At 49.2% G+C, this 27,596-nt stretch overlaps 2 protein-coding genes across 3 annotated transcripts; one reads left to right on the top strand and one right to left on the bottom strand.

The window, feature by feature from the left end:
- The first annotated feature begins 62 nt into the window (after window positions 1-62).
- UCN (urocortin) lies at window positions 63-580 on the top strand. Its single transcript, XM_009183872.4, has one exon. The coding sequence runs from the start codon at window positions 86-88 to the stop codon at window positions 458-460; it is 375 nt and encodes a 124-aa protein (XP_009182136.1). The 5' UTR covers window positions 63-85; the 3' UTR covers window positions 461-580.
- TRIM54 (tripartite motif containing 54) lies at window positions 544-27,038 on the bottom strand. 2 transcript variants are annotated; one of them, XM_009183873.3, is made up of 9 exons: window positions 26,318-27,038; window positions 10,208-10,380; window positions 9,533-9,704; window positions 2,895-2,990; window positions 2,131-2,364; window positions 1,847-1,866; window positions 1,611-1,735; window positions 1,398-1,490; window positions 544-1,094 (listed from the first exon to the last, which is right to left on the bottom strand). In XM_009183873.3, the coding sequence occupies exons 1-8, from the start codon at window positions 26,483-26,485 to the stop codon at window positions 1,399-1,401; spliced, it is 1,080 nt and encodes a 359-aa protein (XP_009182137.1). In that variant the 5' UTR covers window positions 26,486-27,038; the 3' UTR covers window positions 544-1,094; window position 1,398. The 2 variants fall into 2 exon arrangements, with proteins under 2 accessions (XP_009182137.1, XP_003908458.1); XM_003908409.5 differs by having other exon boundaries at window positions 1,847-1,869; window positions 26,318-26,798.
- Window positions 27,039-27,596: the final 558 nt, after the last annotated feature.

Raw genomic sequence — 27,596 nt, 5'->3', positions numbered from 1 at the left:
GCGCAGGGAGGGGAGCGGCCTCCTGCAGCTGCCCCAGGCGCACCTCACCCTGCGCTGCCCCTGTGTGTCCAGGGCCGGCGGCACCATGAGGCAGGCGGGGCGCGCGGCGCTGCTGGCCGCGCTGCTGCTCCTGCTACAGCTGTGCCCTGGGAACAGCCAGAGGAGCCCCGAGGCGGCCGGGGTCCAGGACCCGAGTCTGCGCTGGAGCCCCGGGGCACGGAACCAGGGCGGCGGGGCCCGCGCGCTCCTCTTGCTGCTGGCGGAGCGCTTCCCGCGCCGCGCAGGGTCCAGCCGATGGGAACCCGGGACGGCAGGCGAGCGGCCGCGGCGGGACAACCCTCCTCTGTCCATTGACCTCACCTTTCACCTGCTGCGGACCCTGCTGGAGCTGGCGCGGACGCAGAGCCAGCGGGAGCGCGCCGAGCAGAACCGCATCATATTCGACTCGGTGGGCAAGTGACGGCCCGGTTTGTGGCCGCGAAAACTTTGACCCCTTTCCCCCACCCCAGGGTTGGGATGCGGGGCAGAGCCACCAGGGCACTCTCTGCTTGACTGTTTTTTAATAAAAGTACTGAAGACCCGTTGGCTTCTGTCGTGGGGGCAGGGCAGTCACAGCAGCGTGGGAACCCGTGGGAAGGTGGGGCCCCCGGGCCAGCGGGAGGGGAACAAAATGCTGTGGGGGGCTCCGGGAGAGCGGCTTTCAGCCAGGTCAGCCAGGTGCCTTTGAACCCTAGGGGTCCCCAAATCCCTAGGACCTCAGAGGTCCCAGCACCACCGCCCCGCCCTTGACCCTTTTCCCAGGGCGCTGGGCTCACCATTTCGCTCCTGGCATCACAGAGGTGCCCAACAGGGGTTCATTTGGCTTCCGCCCCCCGGATAGTCTCAGGTTCTGGGAAGGGCAGGATGGTCGGCGGGTCGCCTCCGAAGCCGAGGCTGCGGCATTGGGCAGCGAAAGGAGATACGGGTCGGGGACGCTCGAGTTCTTTATTGAGATCCTCCCGGGGCGGGCGCCGATTTGGGCGACGCCGCGGTCTCTGCGCAGATCCTCCCCGACCCTAGCGCGGGCGCTCGAGCAGGGTCGGGTTGGCGCAGGCCTGTACCCGGGAAAGAAGGCTCGGTGGGCTGGTGCTGCGAAGGCGCCAGGCAGCTCGAGCCCCGCTCACTCCGTCCTCCGCCACGTGGGTTTCTCCTCTACTCAGCCTGCCTTGCCTGCCTCCCAGCACCCCGAGGAACGGCGGGTGAGGAGGAAAGTGTATTTTTCCGCCCTTTGTGGCTCCGGGGTTGGGTGGCACCGACGAATGGGGGCTTCATGCGACCCGCAGGGAGGACAATCACTGGGGGAGGGGACGCGAGCACACCAGCCAGGCCCCACCCCAAGCCCCTCGGGCCGCTCTCACCTTAAGGCCCATCCGGCCGCTCTTCCTCCGGCCCCGCGCTGCCCTCGTCTCCGTCCAGGGCCACCTCCTCATCTTCTTCCTCCCCGGAAGCGCCTGGGCCCAAGGAAGGCCTGGTGAGGTGGAGTCCCTGCCTTTCCGGCCATCGTGCCCTCCTCACCTCCCACACAGAGGGTCCGAACCCCAGTCCCAGCGGCCCTCGGCCACCTCCCTCACCCGGCTGGAAGTCGATGGTCCGCAGCATTTCGGCCACGTGTTCCACGCTCACGGTGAATTGCTCCATGCTCTCATAGCCTGGCTCCGGCCGCCCTGCCAGCTCCACCTTCGACATGGCCCCGACCCTGCGGTGGCCACACGGACTCAGCTGGCAATGCCCCAGCACCCTCAAGCCCCGCCCCCAGCCAGTGGAGCAGCGCAGCCCCCTCCTTTCCCTTCCCGCTGTGCCTACTCACTTATTGATCAGCTCCTTGGCCTGCTGCAGGGAAGAAAAGGAGGGTGAGAGTAAGCACCGGGCCAACCCGGGCAAAGTCCCATTTCTGAGTCTCACCACAGTCCTGTGGGGTAGGTGGGAAGGCACATCCCAATCGTTAAGTAGAAAATGAACTCAGAGGGGGTGACTTTCCCACGGTCGTAGTGGCAAACAGGTGCAAGAGACAAGACTTGAACCTGGGTCTCCAGGTACCAAGGCCCCGACTCTAGCCACTGTGCGGCACTACTACCCTCCCCTAGGGCCCACCTGGAGGTAGAGCGCCATCTGTGGCTCTTCCATGGACTGAATGGCGGACTCCACCAGCTTAGAGGAGGCCTCCAGGTGGTCGCCATACTGACGGATGAGGCCGCGGACGCGCTGCAGCTTCTCCTCTTGCTCCCGGGCCAGCGCCTGCAGCAGCTCGCCCTTGCGCTCCTCCAGCACTGCGCACAGGCTCTCAAACCTCTGGTTTAACAACTGCTTCTGCCTCCGGCTATTGTCCTAAAAGATGGGGAGCAAGGATGAGAGAAGGCGTGGCTGAGACCCGGTGGCTGGGAAAGCACAGGATACTCACAGAGAACCAACACAGAAAGTGACCCACCCATAGTGACACTGTGCGTTAGTGGCTGAGCCAGAATCCAGCCCAGATCTTTTCCATAATAAAAACACAATGCTTTAAAGTAGCTTCACTGAGTGTTGTCTATATCCCTAGCCCTGGTTTTTATTTGCATTATTCCATATAATTCTCAAAAAGAACCCATGAGGTAGCTGGTGTACCATTTATCATCATCACTGTTTTATGAGGTTAAACAAAACCAAAGCACAGAGAAGTTAAATAATTGGATTAAAGTTTTTCGGAAAAGCTGGAATGAGCACCCAGCAGCCTGGCAAAAGCACCTCCCACCACTCCCAGGACCCCAGAAACTTTTGGACCAGTTTGGCCAGAGGTCAGAGAGGAGCAGTTATCTTGGGAGCCCGGGGTCCGCAGGCCAGCCAGTTGCTATTCCCCCCGCCCTCCAGCCCAGGCTCACCTCAATGGTCTGGCACACCTCCTCCATCTGCGTGATGACTGCTTGCACACGGTCATTGCCTGCCACTAGCATCGCGATGCCATCGCTGAGCTCACTCTGATACACACACAGGTTAGCACTTAGAGCTGGGATCTCACCTAGAGCTATACCCCTCACCCCAGCCAGGGTTGCCTAGGAGAGGGCTGGCCCCTCCACCCCACCCCCCATGAGGGCATCTACAGCAATCTAGAAGGTTTGAACCATCAAAAGGTACAGAAGCACATTCTAGGGATTCTGGAAGGAGGTGGAGAGAAGCCCTCCACCACTAAGTGGGGAAGGAACAGACAGTCTCCAAACATCCACCAGATAGTAGGCACTGGGCTAGATGCTTTATCTGTAGATTCGTTTCCTGCATAAATTCTGAGAAATTCTTCACGATTATCCATCTGCATAATATTGCCTTTTCTCTATTCTCTTTATCCTCTCATTCTGGGAATCTGATTAGACCTGTTAGACCTTCTCACTCTTAGCCTTCTCATCTCCTAGAACTGCACATTCTGTTTTTCTTTTAGTCCTCTCATGCTATTCACTAGTTCTGTTTTCAGACAAATCTATCATTTAATTCACCTGTTGAGTTTTTTTTTTTTTTTTTTTTTTTTTTTTTTTTTTTGAGACGAATTCTTGCTCTGTCACCCAGGCTGGAGTGCAGTTGCGTGATCTCAGCTCACTGCAAGCTCCGCCTCCTGGGTTCTCACCATTCTCCTACCTCAGCCTCCAGAGTAGCTGGGACTACAGGCACCCGCCACCACACCTGGCTGATTTTTTGTATTTTTAGTAGAGACAGGGTTTCACCGTGTTAGCCAGAATGGTCTTGATCTCCTGACCTTGTGATTCGCCTGCCTCAGCCACCCAAAGTGGTGGAATTACAGGCGTGAGCCACTGCGCCCGGCCGAATTTTTTTTTTTGTAAGAGACAGTCTCACTCTGTCACTCAGGCTGGAGTGCAGTAGTATGATCATTGTTCACTGGATCCTCGAACTCCTGCACTCAGGCGATCCTCCTGCTTTAGCCTCCCGAGTAGCTGGGATTACAGGCACATGACACCACTCCCAACTAATTACAACAAAAAAATTTTTTAGGCCGGGTGCAGTGACTCACACCTATAATCTCAGCACTATGGGAGGCCAAGGTGGGTGGATCACGAGGTCAGGAGATCAAAACCATCCTGGCTAACACAGTGAAAACCTGTCTCTACTAAAAATATAAAAAATTAGCCAGGTGTGGTGGTGGACACCTGTAGTCCCAGCTACTCCGGAGGCTGAGGCAGGAGAATGGTGTGAACCTAGGAGGCGGAGCTTGCAGTGAGCCGAGATCCTGCCACTGCACTCCAGCCTGGATGACAGAGTGAGACTCCGTCTCAAAAAAAAAAAAAAATTTTTTTTAGAGATGGAGGTCTCACTGTCGCCCAGGCTAGTCTCAAACTCCAGGCCTTATCCTCCTGCCTCAGCCTCCCTAGTCACTGGGTTTACAGGTTCCAGCCACCATGCCCAGCCATCTGTTAAATGTTCTATTTTATATATATATAATATATTTTATATATATATATATTTGAGATAAGGTCTCACTCTGTCTCCCAGGCTGGAGTGCAGTGGCTCAATCTCAGCTCACTGCATCCTCGACCTTCCAGGCTCAGGTGATCCTCCCACCTCAGCCTCCCAGGTAGCTGGGACTACAGGTGCATGCCACCACGTCCAGCTAATTTTTTGCATTTTTTTTGTAGACGGGGTTTCAACATTTCCCCAGGCTGGTCTCCAGTTCCTGGGCTTAAGTGATCCTCCCACCTCAGCCTCCCAAAGTGTCGGGATTACTGGCATGAGCCACCACACCCAGCTACATGGTTGTTTTTTGGTATTCTATTATTGTTTGGTTTTTTAAATTTTTCATCTTGTTTTAAAAAGCATTTGATTCGGCCGGGCTCGGTGGCTCAAGCCTGTAATCCCAGCACTTTGGGAGGCTGAGACGGGCGGATCACGAGGTCAGGAGATCGAGACCATCCTGGCTAACACGGTGAAACCCCATCTCTACTAAAAATTACAAAAAACTAGCCGGGCGAGGTGGCGGGTGCCTGTAGTCCCAGCTACTCGGGAGGCTGAGGCAGGAGAATGGCATGAACCCGGGAGGCGGAGCTTGCAGTGAGCCGAGATCCGGCCACTGCACTCCAGCCTGGGTGACAGAGCAAGACTCCGTCTCAAAAAAAAAAAAAAAAAAAAAAGCATTTGATTCATAGTGACTTCCAATTATTTAATAATTCCAATATCTCAGTTCCTTTTGGGGGGGTGTCTTAAATCTGTAATTTTTATGTCTGCTGACTTCACTCATGGATTACGTTTCTCTGTGCACCTTCAATTGTGAGCCAATATTTTGTTGATATTAATTAATCTAGGGAATACCTACAGGCCTAAACTGAGCATATTCTCCTCCAGGCAGTATTTGCATTTGCCTCTGTTGAAAGCCAGGTGGCGCAATTTACTGCTTTAGCTCCTAGGATCCTTGTTTAACCTGCAGTCTCCGGAACTTTTTGCCCTGTTGCCCAGGCTGGAGTGCAATGACGTTATCTCAGCTCACTGCAACCTCCACTTCCCAGGTTCAAGCGATTCTCCTGCCTCAGCCTCCTGAGTAGCTGGGATTACAGGGCCTGCAACCACGCCCAGCTAATTTTTGGTATCTTTGGTAGAGACAGGGTTTCACCACGTTGGCCAGGCTGGTCTCAAACTCCTGACCTAGTGATCTGCCCGCCTCAGCCTCCCAAAGTGTTGAGATTACAGGCGTGAGCCACAGCACCCAGCTAGGTCTCTGGAATCTTAGCTGCAGGTACCCCTCTTTTAGGGGTTTGGAGGAATAGTCTGGTCTCTAGCTCAGTGACATTGCCAGCACTGGTCCTCTGGGAAATGCTGCCTTTTCTGTGCTTGCCACTCAGGGTTCTGCTTTCAGCTCAGCCTTTTCTTTTCGCCCCTCCCCACCCCCACTGATTTCCTTTGCTTCTATGTACCAAGCAATATAATTTGAAAATTCTGTTTTACACAGAATCTAGTTGTGTGATAGTGAGAGGACCCTGCGAGTATCTAGCCCACCATACTGAAGTCTGTGCTTTCATCCATTATCGAATTTTATCCTTATAGCTACTTTCACAAGTAGGCATTTTCACCCTCATTTTACACATGAGGAAAGTGAGGGCCACAAAGGTCCAGTAACATACCTAGGTCACATACCGAGTCAAGCACAGAGCTAGGACTTTCACCCCAATCTGCTTGACTTTTATTATTTTATTTCATTTTCGAGACAGAGTTTCACTCTTTTTGCCTAGGCTGGAGTGCAATGGCGCAATCTCGGCTCACTGTAACCTCTGCCTCCAGAGTTCAAGTGATTCTCCTGCCTCAGCCTCCCGAGTAGCTGGGATTACAGGCGCCCGCCACCATGCCAGCTAATTTTGTATTTTTAGTAGAGAAAGGGTTTCACCATGTTGGCCAGGCTGGTCTGGAACTCCTGACCTCAGGTGATCCACTCACCTTGGCCTCCCAAAGTGCTGGGATTACAGGCATGAGCCACCACGCCTGGCTTAATCCACTTGATCTTATTTTTATTTATTTATTTATTTTATTTATTATTATTATTATTTTTAGACGGAGTCTTGCTCTGTCGCCCAGACTGGAGTGCAGTGGCGCGATCTCGGCTCACTGCAAGCTCCACCTCCCAGGTTCAAACAATTCTTCTGCCTCAGCCTCCCGAGTAGCTGGGACTACAGGCACCCACCACCACACCTGGCTAATTTTTTGTATTTTTAGTAGAGACGGGGTTTCACCACGTTAGCCAGGATGGTCCCGATCTCCTGACCTCGTGATCCACCCGCTTCGGCCTCCCCAAGTGCTGGGATTACAGGCGTGAGCCACCGCGCCTGGGCTATTTATTTATTTTTAGACGGAGTTTTGCTCTTGTTGCCCAGGCCGGAATGCAATAGCGTGATCTCAGCTTACTGCAACCTCCACCTCCCAGGTTCAAGCAATTCTCCTGTCTCAGCCTCCCAAGTAGCTGAGATTACAGGCACATGCCACCACGCCTGGCTAATTTTTGTATTTTTAGTAGAGACGGGGTTTCATCATGTTGGTCAGGCTGGTCTCTAACTCTCGACCGCAGGTGATCCGCCTGCCTCCGCCTCTCAAAGTGCTGTGATTACAGGCGTGAGCCACCACGCCCAGCCTGCTTGACTTTAAAACTAAGTGGAGCAACACTTTGGGAGGCTGAGGTGTCAGGGGCGTTTGAACCAGAGCAACTCCATCTTGAATAGGGGCTGGGTAAAATGAGGCTAAGACCTACTGGGCTGCATTCCCAAATGGTTAAGGCATTCTAAGTCATAGGATGAGATAGGAGATCGGCACAAGATACAGGTCATACAGACCTTGCTGATAAAACACGTTGCAGTAAGGAAGCCGGCCAAAACCCACCAAAACCAAGACGCCAATGAGAGTGACCTCTGGGGGTCCTCACTGCTACACTCCCATTAGCGCCATGACAATTTACTAATGCCAAGGCAATGTCAGGAAGTTACCCTATATATTCTAAAAAGGGAAGGCATGAATAATGTACCTCTTGTTTAGCATATCATCAAGAAATAACCACAAAAATGGGCAAACAGGCTGGACCCGGTAGCTCATGCCTATAATCCCAGCACTTTGGGAAGCTGAGGAGGGTGGATCACCTGAGTTCAGGAGCTTGAGACCAGCCTGGCCAACATGGTAAAACCCTGTCTCTACTAAAAATACAAAAATTAGCCAGGCATGGTGGCGGGTGCCTGTAATCCCAGCTACTCAGGAGGCTGAAGCAGGAGAATCACTTGAACCTGGGAGGCGGAGGTTGTAGTGAGCTGAGATTGCACCATTGCACTCCAGCCTGGGTGACAAGAGTGAAACTCTGTCTAAAAAAAAAGGGCAACCAGCAGCCCTAGGGGCTGGTCTGTCTATGGAGTGGCCATTGTCTTATTCCTTTACTTTCCTAATAAACTTGCTTTCATTTTACTCTATGGACTAGCCCTGAATTCTTTCTTGCATGAGATCCAATAACCCTGTCTTGGGGTCTGAATCAAGACCTCTTTCCTCTAACAGAGGCAGGAGGATGGCTTGAGCCCAGGAATTCAAAACAAGCCTGGGCAACACAGTGAGATCTTGTCTCTTTTTAATATTTTATTTTTGTTTCTGAGACAAGGTCTCACTCTACCACCCAGGCTGGAGTGCAGTGGTTCAATCACGGCTCACTGCAGCCTCAACCTCCTGGGCTCAAGTGATCCTCTCACCTCAGCCTCCTGAGTAGCTGGGACTACAGGCATGCCACCATGCCCAGCTAATTTTTTGTAGAGACAAGGGTCTCACTGTGTTACACAGCCCAGGCTGGTCTCGAACTCCTGGACTCAAACAATCCCCTGCCTCCTTCTTCGAAAGTATTATTAGTACCACTACTACTACTAATATTTATTACTAGTAGTATCCTCCTAAAGGATTACAAGTGTGAGCCACTGTGCCCTGCCTGAGACCCTGTCTCTATGTAAAAATGAAAAAATTAGGGTCGGGCGTGGGCGTTCACGCCTGGAATCCCAGCATTTGGGAGGCCAAGGTGGTTCGATCACCTGAGGTCAGGAGTTCCAGACCAGCCTGGCCAACATGGTGAAGCCCCATCTCTACTAAAAATACAAAAAATTAGCTGAACATGGTGGTAGACACCTATAATCCCAGCTACTCAGGAGGCTTAGGCAGGAGAATCGCTTGAACCCAGGAGGCAGAGGTTACAGTGAGCCGAGATTGCGCCACTGCCCTCCAGCCTGGGCAACAAGAGCGAAACTCTGTCTCAAATAAATAAATAAATAAGCTGGGCATGGTGGCACATGCCTGTAGTTCCAGCTACTCGGGAGACTGAGGTGGTAGGGATCACGTGAGCCCAGGAGTTCAAGGCTGCTGCAGTGAATCACAATCATAGCAGTGCATCCCAGCCTGGGCGACAGAGATCCCCACATCTCTTCAAAAATAAATGAATGGAACTGGGCACAGTGGCTCACGCCTGTAATTCCAGCACTTTGGGAGGCCAAGGTGGGCAGATCACATGAAGCCAGGAATCAAAAAAACAAAAAAACAAAAAAACTGGGCGTGGTGGCACACACCTGTAATCCCAGGTACATGGAAGGCTGAGGCATAAGAACGGCTTGAACCCGGGAGGCTGAGGTTGCTATGAGCCAAGATTGCACCACTGCACTCCAGCCTGGGTGACAGTGCGAGACTCCATCTCAAAATAGATAGATAGATAGATAGATAGATAGATAGATAGATAGATAGATAGATAGATATGTAGATAGATAATAGATAGGGCTGAGTGCAGTGGCTCACATCTATAATCTTAGTGTTCTGGGAGGCTAAGATGGGAGGATCACTTGAGCTCAGGAGATCAAGGCTGCAGTAAGTTGTGTTTGTGCCACTGCACTCCAGCCTGGGCAACAGAGTGAGATCCTGTCTCTAAATAAATAAAGAAATAAACAAAAGATAAGTGGAATAAGAGGCTGACATTGAGACCCTGTCCTAAGCCCCCATCTCCCACACATCTACTCCCTCCCCTGTTTGATACCTTCTGGCGTTTGTAAATGGTGGGCAGTGGGGCCACCTCACAGTCCTTGTGGGCACCGAAGACCTTGCAGAGAGAGCAGGTGGGCACCTCACAGCTCAGGCAGTAGATATTGATCTTCTCCTCTTCATGCTCCTCGCACATGAGGTGCTGCTCAGCCTTGGAGTGCAGCGGCCTAGAGAGGAGTGGGCAGGGGGAGGTGGACCTTAAGCATGAAGGGTCCTAGGAACACCTTCTCTTCAGCCTCCACCAACTACCACCCCTTCTCCACCCCTGCAGCTAGTGCTGTGGCTGAACTGGTGAGTACTTCCACAGAGCTCTGAGTTTGGGGAATAGAAGGAGCTAAGAGATAGAGAAGGCCTGGATCCAAGAATAGTCTGTATTTCAGGGGGCAGGGAAGTCCCACAGGACAGGAAGTCTTGGAGGGTTGGCGAGGATCTTGCTGGTGGACTGCCAGCCTCTCCCAGGAGGAGAGAGTAGGAGTGAAGTACTGGCTAGGGAATCAGGGACTGCCCTCTCTGGGAGGCCTGAGGCAATCCCTCTCCGGATCCAGTCCTATTGTCTCTAGACAGAACAGGTGGGTTGACGGTTTCAGTCTCTCCCTTCTGGCTCTGATGGGTTCCTTGGCTGTGTCCCAAGCCCTGACATTTAGAGAGGCAAGAGACCCTGGCGGCTCACCTGGACGACTCCTGCTTGTAAATGTCAATAATGTTCTCCACTAGCAGGTTTCGCTGCAGGCCGTAGACACCGTGTCTGTCCAGGACAACCTCATGCCTGCAAGATGGGCAGCGGAAACGGCCTCCTGAAGACACAGTGGTGGAGCCCCGGGACTGCCACAGAGGATTCGAGGCCTGCAGCGACAGATGGCTTGAGAGAACAGGCACGGGGAGGCATGAAGGGACTCGGAGGAGGCAGGGGGAAAGGGATTGGGGGCTAGGGAGTAGGAATATGATAGAGGGGAAGATGTCAGCTCTTCTCTGTGGCTGGATCCACCTCTGAGAGCAGCGCAGGGTGTACGGCTATGGAGACCCTGCTTCCCACCTTTGCCTCATTACTCAGCCCACCTCCTAGAGTGCCCCTGCATCTAGAGACCAGCTTTGGTAAAGGTGTAGTCAGGCTGGGATCTCTCCAAAGGGGCCCAGCTTGGAGCTGTGGGGAGACATTGGCCTTGGCAATAAGGCTGAGGCAGGAAATGGACTCTTGAGTGGTGCGGCCAATGTCTTCCAGTCTGGGGCCCTCTTGAGCCACATCTGGGGGGAGATTCTCTGCAGTCCTGGGGAGGGGTACAGCAGACACAAGTGCTCAACAATGGGGTTCACAAACAGTAACTAGCCAGGTAATTCTCTGATGCCTTTTTTTTTTTTTTTTTTTTTTTTTGAGACAGGGTCTCTCTCTGATGCCCAGACTGGAGTACAGTGGTGGGATCACAGCTCACTGCAGCCTCGACCTCCTGGGCTCAAGCAATCCTCCCATCTCAGCCTTTTGAGTAGCTGGGACTACAGGTATGTACCACCATGCTCAGATAATTTTTTTAATTTTTAGTAGAGATGAAGTATCACTATGTTGCCCAGGCTGGTCTTAAACTCCTGACCTCAAGCGACCCTCCCGCCTTGGCCTCCCAAATTGCTGAGATTACAGGCATGGGCCACCATGCCCAACCTCTTAACTATATAAATTTAGGCAGGTTGGCCGGGCGCGGTGGCTCAAGCCTGTAATCCCAGCACTTTGGGAGGCCGAGACGGGCGGATCACGAGGTCAGGAGATCGAGACCATCCTGGCTAACACGGTGAAACCCCGTCTCTACTAAAAAATACAAAAAACTAGCCGGGCGAGGTGGCGGGCGCCTGTAGTCCCAGCTACTCGGGAGGCTGAGGCAGGAGAATGGCGTAAAACCCGGGAGGCAGAGCTTGCTGTGAGCTGAGATCCGGCCACTGCACTCCAGCCTGGGTGACAGAGCTAGACTCCGTCTCAAAAAAAATAAATAAATAAAAATAAATAAATAAATAAATAAATTTAGGCAGGTATTCAACCTCTGTAAAGCTGAGGATAAAATTAGGTTATTCATTTATAGTGTGCCAGGTAGTTGCTAGACTCTGAGTTAAAGATACAAGGAAAATGCATCCTGCTCTAAGGACAAGCACCCAACAACTGCATCCAGCAGGATGGGTGTTGTGACAGGGGTAAGTTCAGAAGAAGGACTTAACAGACACCCATCACTTCCTCCCGCTTACATCTCTTTCCTAGAGAAGTTGCTCCATCCTCTCCTAGAAGACAGATCCGTGCCACAGATGACTGATTCAGAGCTAAGGAGGTGATCACCTGACCCAAGCAGAACCAATTAAATGTTCTCTCCTAAGAATCTGCACTTGAGACTCAGGGGCTTAGCTGGCTGCACCATGTGCTGCTTAGGAACTGAACAGACCTGTGGAATTGGGCTAAGAGCTGACATCATGGCCACCCTGGAAAGTGTGAGGGGTCATAAACTCTGAACAGAGAAGGCTGGTCTACAGAGAAAAGAGTCTATGTGTGGGGAGATGCAGAGATGAAAGACTGGCAGACACTGCTTATTGTTCCCAGACGTTCACCACCTTTTCTTCTTTAATAATAAGGGCGCTGAGTTTTAACAAGACACATGGTATAAAGGGCTGGGTGTGGTGGCTCACACCTGTAGTCCCAGCACTTTGGGAGGCCGAGGTGGGCAGATCACTTGAGCTCAGGAGTTTGAGACCAGCCTGGGCAACATAGCAAGAACTCATCTTTACTAAAAATTAAAAAATTAGCTGGGCACGGTGGTGCACACCTGTAGTCCCAGCCACTCAGGAGGCTGAGGCAGGAGAATTGCTTGAAACCAGAAGACGGAGGCTGCAGTGAGCTGAGATAGTACCACTGCACTCCAGTCTGAGCAACAGAGGCAGACTCCATCTCAAAAAAACAAACAAACAAAAACCGTGAATCTAAGCCTCCCTTCCAACTGGGTGTGGCCAGTTGTCTGTGCTCTGGGATGTATATGCAAATGTTTCGTGTAATTTGTAGGAAATTGCATAAACCATCTTTCAAGGGAGGGGCATGCCCTGCTCCTCCCCTTTTCTCCTGCCTGCTGACTGGAAAGAAGATGGGATGGCTCAAGTTGAAGCAGCCATCTTGAGTCATGAAGTGGTAGCCACATGTTGAAAATGGTAACGAGATGAAAGGAGCAGGTCTCTGATGGGGCAGTCCTGGACTGTCCACCCATACTTTCGCTTGAGAATAAAGCAAATTTTTACCCTCTTTAAGCCACTGTTATTTTGGTGTTTCTGCCACTCATAACAGAACCTAATCCTAACTGGCTGGAAGACCAGGCATTCCTAGAGAATAATGGAGACAGTGGTCACCTATGACCTAGCATATTGAGATGCACTTCCTACAACTGGGATGCATGAAATTCTCCAAACCCTTATACCACACACCAACCAGAAGACAGTTTGGAAGGCCCCTTGCATGTGTGCAGCAACACCCCACCACGCACAGAGTCAGCCAAGTCAAGGGTCTTATTTGATCCTTTGGTAGCAAGGGCTGTAGGCAAGGCAGGAAATGTGGACCCACTGTGAACTAAGCAGCTTATCTTGGGGAGAGTAACAGGTGTGTGCCATAAATACCACATCTTTCTTGGGATTTCTTGAGAATCATGTTAACCTTTAGCCCATCATAAACCTGGGCAGATTAGTTTGAGATAATTCAAGGCATGTTTGTATATCTGCCTTGTCAGTAGCTAGAAATGTATGAATATTGTTGAGTTTAGTTTAGGGAGTGCGTTAAAGTGTGTAATCACTTGCCTTTTGTTTGCTTAATACAATTACTTTTCAATATTTAGAATCCAAGTGAGGAAAGAGGTGTTGGGAGAACTCTAAGGCTGTAGGCTCCTGTCTTTCTTATCTTTGATTTGCTGATGGTAAGCATATAGAGGTACTTGAATGGGAGGAAAGGGGACCTATATCCCACAGCAAAGATAAACTCGTGGGCAGCCTCTCTCCCCAACCTCCATCCCTCACTGCACCCTTCCTCTTCCTGAGCCACAAAGGCAGGGATACTCATTACTTAACATGCAACAAATGTTCTGAGGCCAGGCGCGCTGGCTCACGCCTGTAATCCCAGCACTTTGGGAGGCCAAGGCGGGTGGATCATGAGGTCAAGAGTTCGAGACCAGCCTGGCCAACATGGTGAAATCCCATCTCTACTAAAAATACAAAAATTAGCTGGGTGCAGTGGCAGACGCCTGTTATCCCAGCTACTCGGAAGGCTGAGGCAAGAGAATCGCTTGAACCCAGGAGATGGAGGTTGCAGTGAGCTGAGATCGTGCCATTGTACTCCAGCCTGGGCGACAAGAGTGAAAGTGCATCTCAAAAAAAAAAAAAAAAAATGTTTTGAGGGCTTATTGTGTGTAAAGCATTGTGTCACGGGTTTTCCAGACATTATTGAATTTATTCCTCAAGAACTTCTAGTAAAGACGGTTGAGGATCCCTCCAGGATCCCAGCTACTCGGGAGGCTAAGGCAGGAGAATTGCTCAAACCCGAGAGTCGAACCCAGGAGGTAGAGGTTGCAATGAGCTGAGATTGCACCACTGCACTCCAGCCTGGGCAACAGAGCAGGGCTCTGTCTCAAAAAAAAAAAAAAAAGATGGTCGAGGAGATGAACAATCATCCCTAACTTAGACTACAAGAAATAGAATAATAATGGCTAACAACTATTGAGCCAGGATTTGCTCTAAGTCTTTCATTTATATTAGTTCATTTAATCATATCAACCCTGAAGAAGGTAGTACTCTTTTTTTTTTTTTTTTTTTGAGTCGGAGTCTTGCTCTGTCGCCCAGGCCGGAGTGCAGTGGTGCAATCTCAGCTAACTTCAACCTCCATCTCCCAGGTTTAAGCAATTCCCCTTCCTCAGCCTCCCGAGTAGCTGGGACTACAGGCACCTGCCACCACGCCCGGCTAATTTTTTTGTATTTTAATGGAGACAGAGTTTCACCATGTTAGCCAGGATGGTCTCAATCTCCTGACCTCGTGATCCACCCGCCTTTGGCCTCCCAAAGTGCTGGGATTACAGGCGTGAGCCACTGTGCCTGACCCTGAAGTAGGTAATACTCTTAGCCCCATTTCAAGGATGAGGAAATTGTGTCCCAGTGAAATTAAATAAATTGTACATGGTTGTGAGCTAATAGGTGGCAAAGCCAATACTGGAACTTAGGCACTCTTGACTCCAGAGCCTGTCCTAATAATCATTGTGTTCCATTGTCAGACACAATACAACTTAGGCCAGGCTGTGCATGGTGGCTCACGCCTGTAATCCCAACACTTTGGGAGGTCAAGGCAGCAGGATGGCTTGAGTGCAGGAGTTCAAGACTAGCCTGGGCAGTACAGTGAAATCCCATCTCCACAAAAATAGAAAAAATAAGGTGGCTCATGCCTTTAGTCTCAGGTACTTGGGAGGCTGAGGTGGGAGGATCACTTGAGCCCAGGAAGTCAAGGCTGCAGTGAACTGTGATCACGCCACTGCACTACAGCATGGGTGACAGAGTGAGACCTGTCTCAAAAACAAAACAAACAAACAAAAAACAAAACAAAAAATCCCTTAGAGCTAATATTCATCTCTCTGAGTCTCAGGCAGAGGCAGTTTGTTGTTGTTGTTGTTGTTGTTGTTGTTTTTGAGACAGAGTCTCACTCTGTTGCCGGGGTGGAGTGCAGTGGCAGGATCTCGGCTCACTGCCACTTCCACCTCCCGGGTTCAAGTGATTCTCCTGCCTCAGCCTCCCGAGTAGGTGGGATTACAGGTGCCCGCCACCATGCCCAGCTAATTTTTTGTATTTTTAGTAAAGGCCGGGTTTCCCCATGTTGGCCAAGCTGGTCTCGAAATCCTGACCTCAGGTGATCCGCCCACCTCAGACTCCCAAAGTGCTGGGATTACAAGTGTGAGCCACCACGCCTGGCTGGTGTTTGTTTGTTTGTTTTTGTTTTTTTTAATTTTTTAAAGTAAAACAAGTAAAAGGGTAATGAAGGAACAAACCTCAAACCTTCACAGAGGAAAGAAACTACAGCCTGAAAACCAACTATGCAACGGTAGGCTAAAGCTATTTAAGCAAAGATAAACAAAAGATGACTCATCAAATTAAAACACTGTGTGCCATGGTTGCTTTCAACCAGAATGACCTGTTTGTCTGTGAAATGGAGAGGAAATAGCTCAAGTCTCAGGGGAGCCCTCCTCCCATGGACCTGTGTGTGCCTCTATGGTAGGTAAGTCACCGGATTCTGCGTGAAAAATATTCTGAGACAACATAACCAAACTGAGACACTCAACTACCTATTAATTCAGGTCATTCCCCTCTATTCACCAAAGAAGGCACAGAACTAAAGAGAGATTGCAAACCAATGACAACATCCAACCAGGCAGCTTATATTTAAGAGGTCAGTGAAAGAAAGCCAAGATAAACACAGTGGGTTGAGTCAAGAATTCACCTTCAGCTCCAGATAAAAGTACCCTGATGAAAGAGGAGTGATAAGCAGACAGAATCCAACAAAAGATGCAAACCAGATAATACAAAAATAAAAGAAAAAAGAAAACTTGACAAACAAGGGACAGATACTCCAAGAATCAATGCCATTTTGATATACCATTTTAAAAGAAATAACAAAAACAAAGAGATATAAGTGATGAAAGCTGGAGAATGAAAGAGAGCTGGCAGAATTAAGGAAAGAAATCAAGTAGATATCAACAAAGAAAAAAATACACATTTGACACAGTAGAATGGATGATGCTGATAAAAGTCACATAGATTACAACAGAAATTATCAGCTAAAAGTAACTAGATCTGCAGCCTGTAACATGGATAAACCCTGAAGACATTATGCTAAGCAAAATAAGCCAGATACAAAAGGACAAATATTGTATGATTCCTCTTAAATGAGGCACCTGGCATAGGATGGATGGTGGTTGCCGGTTGCTGGAAGGAGGCGGAGTAGGAAGGTATTGTTTAAGGGGTGTGGGGTTTCAGTTTGGGGTGGTGATAAAGTTCTGGAGATGGATAGTGGCGACGGTTTTACAACAATGTAAATGTACTTAATGCCATTGAACTGTGCATTTAAAAAATGGTTAAGATGGTACATTTCACTTCATGTGCATTTTACAAAAATAAAAAAAATTTTTTTGAGACAAGATCTCTCTCTCTGTCATCTCAACTTCCTGGGCTCAAGGGATCTTCTCACCTCAGCCTCCTGAGTAGCAGGGACTGCAGGTGTGCCACCAAGCCCAGCTAATTTTTAAAAAATATTTCTGCAGAGATAGGGTCTTGCTAGGCTGCCCAGGCTGATGTCAAATTCCTGGCCTCAAGCGATCCTCTTACCTCAGCCTTCCAAAGTGCTGCGATTTCAGGGGTGAGCCCCCATGCCAGGCTTACAATTTTTAGAAAGAAAAAAGTAATCAGGACTTGGGTTATTTTGGCCAATGTCTTCCTTCAAACTCCTGACAGCCAGAACTGAAGGAGGCACACTGACACTACCTCTTCACCACTCTCCTGCCTGCCAAAGCAATTTCTTTAGCAGCTCATCTCATTGGTTAGTCATTGCATTTCTTCTGAAGCCCAGAGGGCTAAGAGGCATCAGTACTCAGGCAGTCCAACCCTAAGTCCTTTGAAGAGTTTCTTTCTTGGGAGAGAGAAATTGGGAGTGTATGAGCTCAGAGGGCAGGGCGGTAGGGAGAGGCTGCATCTCTGCCTTCCTCACCGTCTGGCTCAGGGCTGGTGCCACTCCCTGCTGCGGACACCACAGTCCAGTATTTTCCATGTAGCCTTGCATCCCCTAGTCCCAGAGTTCCCTCCTGATTCACAAGTCCAGTTCCTCCGGCCATATCCTCTGTGGGGCCTGGCTGGCTTTCTTCTTAACCTCCAGGGCAGCCCTTCCCTTCTGTGATTGCTTCAGCAATGCTAGCCCCCAGCCAAATCCTAACCCCATTTCCTTTGCTAGTCTCTCTGGCCAATATTTACATACGTGTGCTTTTTGGCATTAAGACTACATTTGACTTGTAATAAAATAGTAAAGTTTATCCTTCGGACTTTCCAGGGCCTCTGGCTCATATTGCTTAGAGGCCCTCATTGTATTTCCCAAAATATGGTATGATACTGATGATAAGCATGAAGATTGGAGGTGGTACGGGGATGGATGTTCAAGATTTTTTATGTTTTTTTTTTGTTTTTTTTTTGAGACAGAGTCTCGCTCTGTCGCCCAGCCTGGAGTGCAGTGGCCGGATCTCGGCTCACTGCAAGCTCCGCCTCCCGGGTTTACGCCATTCTCCTGCCTCAGCCTCCCGAGTAGCTGGGACTACAGACGCTCGCCACCTCGCCCAGCTATTTTTTTGTATTTTTTTACTAGAGACGGGGTTTCACCGGGTTAGCCAGGATGGTCTCGACCTCCTGACCTCGTGATCCGCCCGTCTCGGCCTCCCAAAGTGGATTTTTTATGTATTAATTCTAATGCATATTAGGAAAAAAAAACAGCCCACAAAACTGACAATTTTTCATGGATTTCACTGTGTAGAATACGGATAAAGTAAATATTTAAGGTTTAAAAGTCATTTTTTTTTTGTCTGTTTTTGAGACAGGGTTTCACTCCTGCAGCCCAGGCTAAAATGCCGTGGCACAATCTCGGCTCACTGCGACCTCCGCCTTCCAGGCTAAAGTGATCTCCAGCCTCAGCCTCCTGAGTAGCTGGGACTACAGGCATTCACCACCACACCCGGCTAATTTCTTTATATTTTAGTAGAGACAGGGTTTCACCATGTTGTCTAGGCTGGTCTCAAACTCCTGAGCTCAAGTGATCCACCTGCCTTGGCCTCCCAAAGTGCTGGGGTTATAGGTGTTAGCCACTGCGCCCAGCCTAAAAGTGAGTGTTTTAAAATAGAACTATTAAATTATAGTACAGGTGGTACATAGTTATGGCAAAAATCAGGAAGGCGGGCGGATCACTTGAGGTCAGGAGTTTGAGACCAGCCTGGCCAACATGGTGAGACCCTGTCTGTACTAAAAATACAAAAATTAGCCGGGCATGGTGGCATGCACCTGTAATCCCAGCTACTCGGGAAGCTGAGGTATGAGAATCGCTTGAACCTGGGAGGTGGAGTTTGCAGTGAGCTGAAATGAAGCCACCTCACTCCAGCCTGGGCTACTGAGTGAGATTCTGCCTCAGAAAAAAAAAAAAAAAAGAGAGAGAGAGAGAGATAGGGTCTCGCTATGTTGCTCAGGCTGGCCTCAAACTCCTAGGCTCAAGCGATCCTCCTGCTTCAGCCTCCTGAGTACCTGGGACTGTAGGTGTGTCCCACTGCTCAGGATCCTTTTTAGACATTTCCTCCCAATAGCTCCCATTCCCCCCATTAAATATTAACATCATAGATATACTGTGTATCTGTTTATGTACCGCATGCTTATCTACCCTTTACACATAAAAAGAGTAAAATTTGGCCATGTGTGGTGGCTCACACCTGTAATCCCAACACTTTGGGTGGCCGAGGCGGGCGGATCACCTGAGGTCGGCAGTTTTGAGACCAGCCCGACCAACATGGAGAAACCCCGTCTCTACTAAAAATACAAAATTAGCCAGGCACGTGCCTGTAATCCCAGCGACTTGGGAGGCTGAGGCAGGAGAATCGCTTGAACCGGGGAGGTGGAGGTTGCGGAGAGCCAAGATCGCGCCATTGCACTCCAGCCTGGGCAACAAGAGACCCCTTCCAAGAATCAATTTTTTTCCCCTTGAGAGCAATATCGCTCCCATTGAGAATATATGCTGTATTCTAATGCCATCAGTTTCCTTTATAATCATATGTATTATATGGTACGCATTTAAAAATATTGTTATTAGAAAGGATCCATAGGTTTCACACACTGACAAATTGGTCCATGGCACACACAAAAAATTACTTCTTACCCTGATTATAAGTCCCTCAATTTTCTCATCACACATAAGGATTTTATACTCTAAGGGATACATGATAACTTCCTTAATACATCTTCATAGCTGACAGTCTCTACATTAGGCTAAAGATCTTTCAGCTGACTAATATCCAGTTAGAAAAATCCTATCTTCTGCTTCTGTTTATCTTTCAATTTCGAGACTAAGAGATAACTGATTGGTTCTATTATACATATAAATGTCTTGTTCTTTCTTTCAATCTTACATTTATGCAAGGAAGCCAGCCCCATAAAGTAAAATTTCATGTGCCAATGATGTGGTGTGTAGAGGAAATTCCATCACTCTAGGAAATGTAACAGAACACCTAGATTTATGTCCCTAGTCTGTCCCTTTGTTTGTGTGACTGTGACCTGTTTCCTGTGTTCTCTTCTGTAAAACGGAGATAATGTCCATTCGATCTAACTCAAATGGAATCATGTTTGTGAAAGTATTCTATAAATTATAAGGCACTGCACAAACACAGAGGACTCTTAACAATCCTAATCTAGACCTTAAAAAGAAATGACCACACAGAACCACAGGGTATGAAATGACTTCTTTCTCCACTGTGAAGGATAAGATGGAGTGGAACAAATATGTGGAATTTAATTCTAGGCTATGTTCAAGGCTGTTGTGTGGAATATATGCCACGAGCTCTCTTTCTCTCTTTTAGGCTTTACGACGCCTGCTATTTCCTTTGTAATGTTCCATAGCATCTAATAGAAATGTTCCATCTCGAAAGATGCTCTGTAAATGCAGCTAGTCTAGCAAATCCATACTTATGTCAGAATGTTTTCTCTCCTCCCTGGCTATCCAGAGAGGTGCTAATTTGGGACACAGGTTCTGGATGCAAAGGGGGCTTTTTGGAGGCTATTTCCCCCAACCTGAAGGCTTGGCCAATGATGAATGATGGACCGTGTAAGTTCTGTGAGCCAGACACTCAGAATATGCTGGAAAAACCTTGGGAAAACGGCGGGCAGAAGACCAGACATTTGGAGAAAAGCCGAAGAGCCTGAGAAGAATCCAGGTTTTGGTAAAAGCTGAGCTGCAGGTATAAGAGGGACTGTAAACGGAGGGCTAGCTATGGGCGGCAGAACCTAGGGAAGAGTCTGGCCCAAGGGGCTGGTAAACCAAGCCCTACTGCTTGGAAGGAGGAGCGATGAGCAGAAGAGTGGGCCAAATTAGGGCAGTGGGCACAGAATGGAAAGCCCTCAAAAAATGGAAAGCCACAAAAATATCTTCGACTTTGTGAAACCAAATCATTAGAATTGCAAGAGATGTTAAAGGTCAGTTTAAGGCCAGGTGCAGTGGCTCACGCCTATAACCCCAGAGCTTTTGGAGGCTGAACTGAGAGGATCGCTTGAGGCCAGGAGTTTGAGACCAGCCTGGGCAACATAGTAAGACTCTGTCTCTACAAAAACTTTTTTTTTTTAATTGGCTGGGTGTGGGGGAGCATGCCTGTAGTCCTAGCTACTTGAGAGGCTGAGGCAGGAGGACTGTTTGAGCCCAGGAGTTCAAGGTTACAGTGGGCTATGATCGTGCCACTGCACTCCAGCCTGGGTGACAGACTGAGACCCTGTCTCTGGGGAAAAAAAAAATCAGTTTAAAACACCCTTTTCTGCCAGGCACAGTGGCTCATCCCGGCACTCTGGGAGGCTGAGGTGTGAGGATCCCTTGAGTCCAGGAGCTGGAGAACAACCTGGGCAACATAGACCCTTTTCTCTACAAAAAATTACAAAAAAATTAGCCAGGCATAGTGGTGCATGCCTGCTGTCCCAGCTACTTAGGAGCCTGAGGTGGAAGGGATGGCTAGAGCCTGAGAACTCGAGGCTGCAGTGAGCCATCATCACACCACTGCACTTAACCTGGGTGATAGAATGAGATCCTGTCTCAAAAATAAATAAATAGGCCAGGCGCGGTGGCTCACGCCTGTAATCCCAGCACTTTGGGAGGCCGAGGCGGGCGGATCACAAGGTCAGGAGATCGAGACCATCCTGGCTAACATGGTGAAACCCCGTCTCTACTAAAAATACAAAAAATTACCCGGGCGTGGTGGCGGGCGCCTGTAGTCCCAGCTACTCGGGAGGCTGAGGCAGGGGAATGGTGTGAATCCGGGAGGCGGAGCTTGCAGTGAGCCGAGATTGCACCACCGCACTCCAGCCTGGGTGACAGAGTGAGACTCCGTCTCAAAAAAAATAAAAATAATAAAAAAAATAAATAAATAAACACCCTTTTCATTTATAGTCATGTAAACAGGCTTGAAGTGATGAAATAGCCTGACTACATTGTGTGGCAAATTAACAAAGAAACCCGTCAGAGGAGAATCCAGGAGTGCTAAGCCTCAATTTAGGTTTCCGTTCTCACTAAATCAAGATTCTTCCCTACAGAAGAGCCCTAACCCTGCTACAAATTTAATGCAATTCACAAAATTTTGGTGAACCGATTTCGCATCAGGGAGACCGGCCCAAAGTTGGACTGAAGAAGTCCTGGCACCTTCAGAATGGGTAGAAGTGGTCGAGGAGGCAGGCTGGGTAGAATCTGCTCTGGCAGGCCTGTAACTGATGACACCTGGTCCTAACAACTAGAGGATAAAGAAATGGAATTTGGGTGGCGCAAAACAAAAGTCATCTCTCTTAGACTGCCCCTTGTTAGAGAAGGAGGCTCCTTTCTTGACAATCCCCCTCTGCAAGTCCCTCTGTAGACAGACATCCTCCAGAAAAGCTGTTCCAGAACAACCTTCTTACAAGGCCTTTTGGTCGTCTGTTAAATTACAACAGGTTGCAGGCTCAAAAACAAGTGCCCACAGTGAAGTGGAGGCAGGTATAAAAATAAACTGAAGGCTTGCTTTAAAGCCGTTTAGGAGTGAATAGAATTTACAAATACAGAAACACATGGGAAGATGTTTGTGTCAAATTCCCACACCAACAGCTTTCCTTTAGTGGAAGTTCTTGGTAGCTGAGTGGGTGCAAGTGTGGGGAAAGGAGGAGGAAGAAATTAGAGGGGGTTAATGTGGTGTCTTGGTGTTTCATTCTGTTTCAATTCAGAGAGAAAGAGTTGTTACAGCTCTAAAAAGAATTACATTAAGATGGCCACTATGTAAAAATGTTTGGGGATATGGGCTTGAATGTAATATGCAAAAATTGCTGGGCTTGGTGGTGTGCACTCCAGAGGCTGAGGCAGGAAGATAACTTGAGCCCAGGAGTTCAAGGTCAGCCTGGGTAACATAGTGTGACACCATCTCAAAAGCAAAAAACAAAGTAATATGCAAAAATAAAAATAACTGTATTGGGGAGGTAAGATTATGGATTTCCTCCCAACCCCTTAATACTGTTCAACTAACAGTATTTTCTTTTTTGTAGAGATGAGGTCTCACTATGTTGCCCAGGCTGCTGTCGAATTCCTGGGCTCAAGTGATCCTCCTGTCTCAGCCTCCCAAAGAGTTAGGATTACAGGCGTGAGCCATCTCATGTAGCCACTATTTTAAAATAAATTGTTTTCAAATTTTGCTTCCTGGCTCTCTAGTTAACTCGGTCTTATAAAATCGCAATTCCCAAAAACTCTTGTTTGCTGTCCATCATGACAGTTTTTAGGACAATAAAACACGGGACACCATCTAAATGTTTTAGAGGACAGATTAAGTAGACTGTGGTCCAGACATAACAATGAAAACTACACAGCTATTTAAAAAGGAAGACATAAATCTGAATGGTGGATATGGACAATCACCCACAGCGAGCACGTGAACAAAGGCAGGTGGGGGGTGATGGGTCTCGCCTGAGAACATATACACATGCAAACATGTGCCGATTTGTGGAAATTTTCTGGAAGTATTCCCAAGAAAGTTGGTAATAGGCCGGGCGCGGTGGCTCAAGCCTGTAATCCCAGCACTTTGGGAGGCCGAGACGGGTGGATCACGAGGTCAGGAGATCGAGACCATCCTGGCTAACACGGTGAAACCCCGTCTCTACTAAAAAATACAAAAAACTAGCCGGGCGAAGTGGCGGGCGCCTGTGGTCCCAGCTACTCGGGAGGCTGAGGCAGGAGAATGGCGTAAACCCGGGAGGCGGAGCTTGCAGTGAGCTGAGATCCGGCCACTGCACTCCAGCCTGGGCGACAGAGCCAGACTCAGTCTCAAAAAAAAAAAAAAAAAAAAAGAAAGTTGGTAATAGTTGCTTCTATCTGGTGAAGACAGTTGAGGGTCTGAGGTGAATAGCAGATTTGCTTTTCATGATATGAACCCCTACACTGCTTGAAAACAGTATGTTTACATGTTACAAATTCTAAATGATATACTGGTATCGCTTTGATAACCGTTAACTTTCTAGGCAACACTCTAAGGGTATTCTTCCTAAGTGGTTTGAAGATAGAGGAAAAGTCCTATTCTTTCCAAAAGTCCTATTCTTGCCCCATACTTAGAAAACAGACAATCTGATTATGCCTACAGTTGTCAAAATGTGGAGGCAATGTGTGAAAAAACTAAATCTGCTCATCTTTCCGAGGGAGATCTACTGAGATATATTGAGATATACAGACTTGAGTGCAGCTGAAGAACTGGGTCAGCCTCCCACCAGGCCCTCCCAAATAAGCAGCAAGGGATGAGCTCTTCACTCTTCCTCCTTGGAGGGGCCAGGGCTGCTCTGCACCTCAAACGACACACATCACTCCAGACCCACAGGGCCACCCCAAAGCCCTGGGTATCACGTTATCTCCAAATATTCTGTACAGGGTTTGCCCCAAGCCATTCCAAGGTCTCTCTGAGCCCAGATCAGTATTCCAGAGCTTTCTGGAACTGAAACAGTGTGCTTGGGTAGAAAGGGTTGACTTAAACAAGCATGTCACTTGAACACATTCTAGCCTCCATGTATGGGGACTGTTCCTGGGCCCCTCTGCCAGACGACAGAGTCACCCAGGAATGCTCTTGGACATTCTGACCACTTTTCTATAGGACACGTCACCTTAACTTTCAAAACTTCTCTTTGTTTTCACACATTTCAAGTTCCAGTGAGAGGATGTTTCACTGTAAGTTCATGAGAAAGGATGGCAAAATCTTTCCGCCATTTCCTCCTAGGCCTCTCAGCCTGAAGGATGTTCAGAGTTCCTCAGACCAAGGAAACACCAAGATGGTGGGCAAAGCATTGCCTCTCATGCAGGACTTCATGCCCAGGATGAGGAGGCATAGCATTTGGTCTGGGTCCCCTGAGACGGAAAATCTGCCGCCTCTGAGATACTCTGGAGCTGAATAATGGCAAGTTTGGACACATAAAAGAATAGGAGAGGGAATGGGCCTCAATGGGAAGATGGCAGGAGAGACCACAGAGTGCTGGTCTTCAGTGAAGATGACACACAGCAGACATACAAGGGGCGGGTCACAGGGTACATCGTGGGATGGCGGGACCTAGCCAGCCCATTCCTTTCCCAAACAAGCTGCCCCGAGGAACTTAAGAGGGAAGTATTTTCTTGGTTAGGTTAAAAATCCCTTGCGTTTAACACATTTCCTCATCATTTCTGACACTGAAGAATACTTGTTTGGGATGTTCCATGTCACTGACACACATACTAAGCCAGCTCTGGTCTATTCAGGGTTTTTGTTTTTGTGTTTTTGAGACAGAGTCTTGCTCTGTCACCCAGGTCAGAGTACGGTGGCATGATCTCGACTCATGGCAACCTCCGCCTCCTGGGTTCAAGTGATTCTCCTGCCTCAGCCTCCTGAGGAGCTGGGACTACAGGCGCCTGCCACCACGCCTAGCTAATTTTTGTATTTTTGGTAGAGATGGGGTTTCACCATATTGGCCAGGCCGGTCTCGAACTCCTGACCTCGTGATCCGCCGGCCTCGCCTCCCAAAGTGCTGGGATTACAGGCGTGAGCCACCGCGCCTGGCCACATTCAGGGCTTTTGCTTAATCGGCAAGGCCGCGCGTGTGTGTGTGTGTGTGTGTGTGTGTGTGTGTGTGTTTGTGTGCCTTCGCCCCTCACTCTCCCTGATCTCTGTTCCATTTCATAGCCTACTAGAACCTCCCTGGTAGCACAGGAAAAGAAAAAAAAAGCCCACTTATAATCCATTCTGGTATATGCAGCTTTTATTTCTAAACCAGTGGCTAAAATGGTATCTGTGAATTTGATTAGCTATGCTTGGCTCCATGACCACAAATAAACCAAAACTGGCTAGACTTCTAAAAGTAAATTTCTTTGCCTTCTCTCTGCTTGTCAAGTGACCTCAATAGCTTTGAACCAGTAGGTCTCTTTACTCAACAATCTGGAGGTAACAGGTATGAACTCAAGTTGGGGAGAGTTCCCAGTCTCCTGCCCACTGCGTCTAACTCTGTCCCCCACAACGGATGCCCTGAACTTTCCTTAAACACGAATCGTTTTACTGCCATTATGGAGCTTTCTCACAGGGTTGGGTTTTTTCTGTTTGTTTTTTAATGTTTCATTATCTCATTAATCTTTTCTCCGTATTTTCCGCAATGCTTTCAAAGTGTGAAACTCCAAACTGGAATGCAGAGTCTGGCACAGGCTCTTAAAAGGCCGGTGTAGGATCCCCTCCCTCCCAGTTTCCACAGGGTCTCCTTTCCTCAGCAGATCCCAGCACTCCAGCTGCCGTCTATGGACAGGCTGTACCTGCCAGCCTGCAGGGCAGCTGCTGACTCATGCTTGCTCTGGGATTTGCTTGGACCCCAGCCCTTCTGCTCTCCAGCCACAACAGCCACCACTCACCTCAGAGAGCACTCTATCCATCACTTTCTGGGGTCTTAGCTCTGACCTGATCAGTCCCCCACAGGTCTGCATTGCTTTACCTGGCCCTGCCCCATCCCTGGCGCCCACCTGGAAGACATCGTTGGCACACTTGCGGCACAGGTTGTGTTGGCAGGGCAGGATCACCACTGGTTTGGAGAACATCTCCAGGCAGATGGGGCAGATGAGCTGCTTCTCCAGGTTGTCCATGCTGTGTGCATCCCCTAGCAGCGGCTTGAAACCCACGGTGAAGTTCATCCCCTCGGTGGTTGTGCCTACCCTGGCTTGGGTCCTGCTCCTGGCCTTCACTCACTGTCTGTAGACCCTTCCTCACTCAGACGGCCTGTGGATTCCCTTCTGTGGCTCACTCTTGAAATAGCTCTGCTATCTCTCCTGTCCCTTTCACAACTTGTCTCGTCCCAGACAGCAGTCTTCAGACACTTCTGTCTCTACTTGCTGCTCTGCACCCTCGGCAGGCTCACGTAGTTTTAGCTAGCCCTCTCTCTCTGTAAAGTCCTCCTTTTGTTTCCCAAATGACTCTCTCTTGTTCACTCTGTGGGTAGCACTGTTTGTCCCTTACTCCCCAGAGAGGAGATTAATTTTACTGTGGGGGTGGGGAGACGAGGGGCATCTGCATGACATTCCAATTCCCAATTTAGCTCATGTAAGGCGAGCCACAGCTGTCACAGAGTGAGTGACCCTGACTCACTCAGGAATGGGTGACTCCCCTGAGCAAGGGCAGGAGCAAGCACCACTGCTTACCGTGAAAGGTGGGTCAGCAAAGGTGCTGCCCTCTCACTCTGAAGGCTCCTCTGAGCCCAGGACCCCTGCTCTGGCTTGGGCCCTTCTTCCAGGACAGTGACACAGAATCTAAATCTGCCTGTGTGAGAGGCACCCATACATAGCTCAGGGTGGGAGGAAAGATCTTGCCAGACTTAGAGTCAGTAGCAGTTGCCTCCTCCACAGGCTCAGCCAGTGACCCTGGTCCTCCTCCTCAAGACTGTGTGATTCAGAACAGCAGCTCCAGAGACTCCATCAAGCCTCTTGTCCAATACCTCTGGCTCACTTTTGTTCTTGCCTGCCTTTTCTTATATCACCCTAGGAAATGAAGCTCAAGAGGCTAGAAATGAGTATTGTGCCAAGGCCTGGACCTACCTATGAGCATGCGCCCGAGGAAATGTGGGATTCTGGTTTGTGAACACATCCCTGGAGCCACTCCAAGGACTTCAAATCTGTTAGGAAATTGGGAGAAGGTGAGCTGGGCAGAAAGGACATGAATGCCAGGGACCTATTTTGGGCACCCAGGGAATCAACCTCCAGGGAAATTTTAGAGCACTGACAAAGTCATAATCATAAGGCTCCAGGAAGC

The sequence above is a fragment of the Papio anubis genome, chromosome 14 (assembly GCF_008728515.1).
Source record: "Papio anubis isolate 15944 chromosome 14, Panubis1.0, whole genome shotgun sequence".
Taxonomy (NCBI): Eukaryota; Metazoa; Chordata; class Mammalia; order Primates; family Cercopithecidae; genus Papio; species Papio anubis.
The sequence above is the reverse complement of the archived record's forward strand: the minus strand, read 5'-3'. Positions and strand labels throughout refer to the sequence as shown.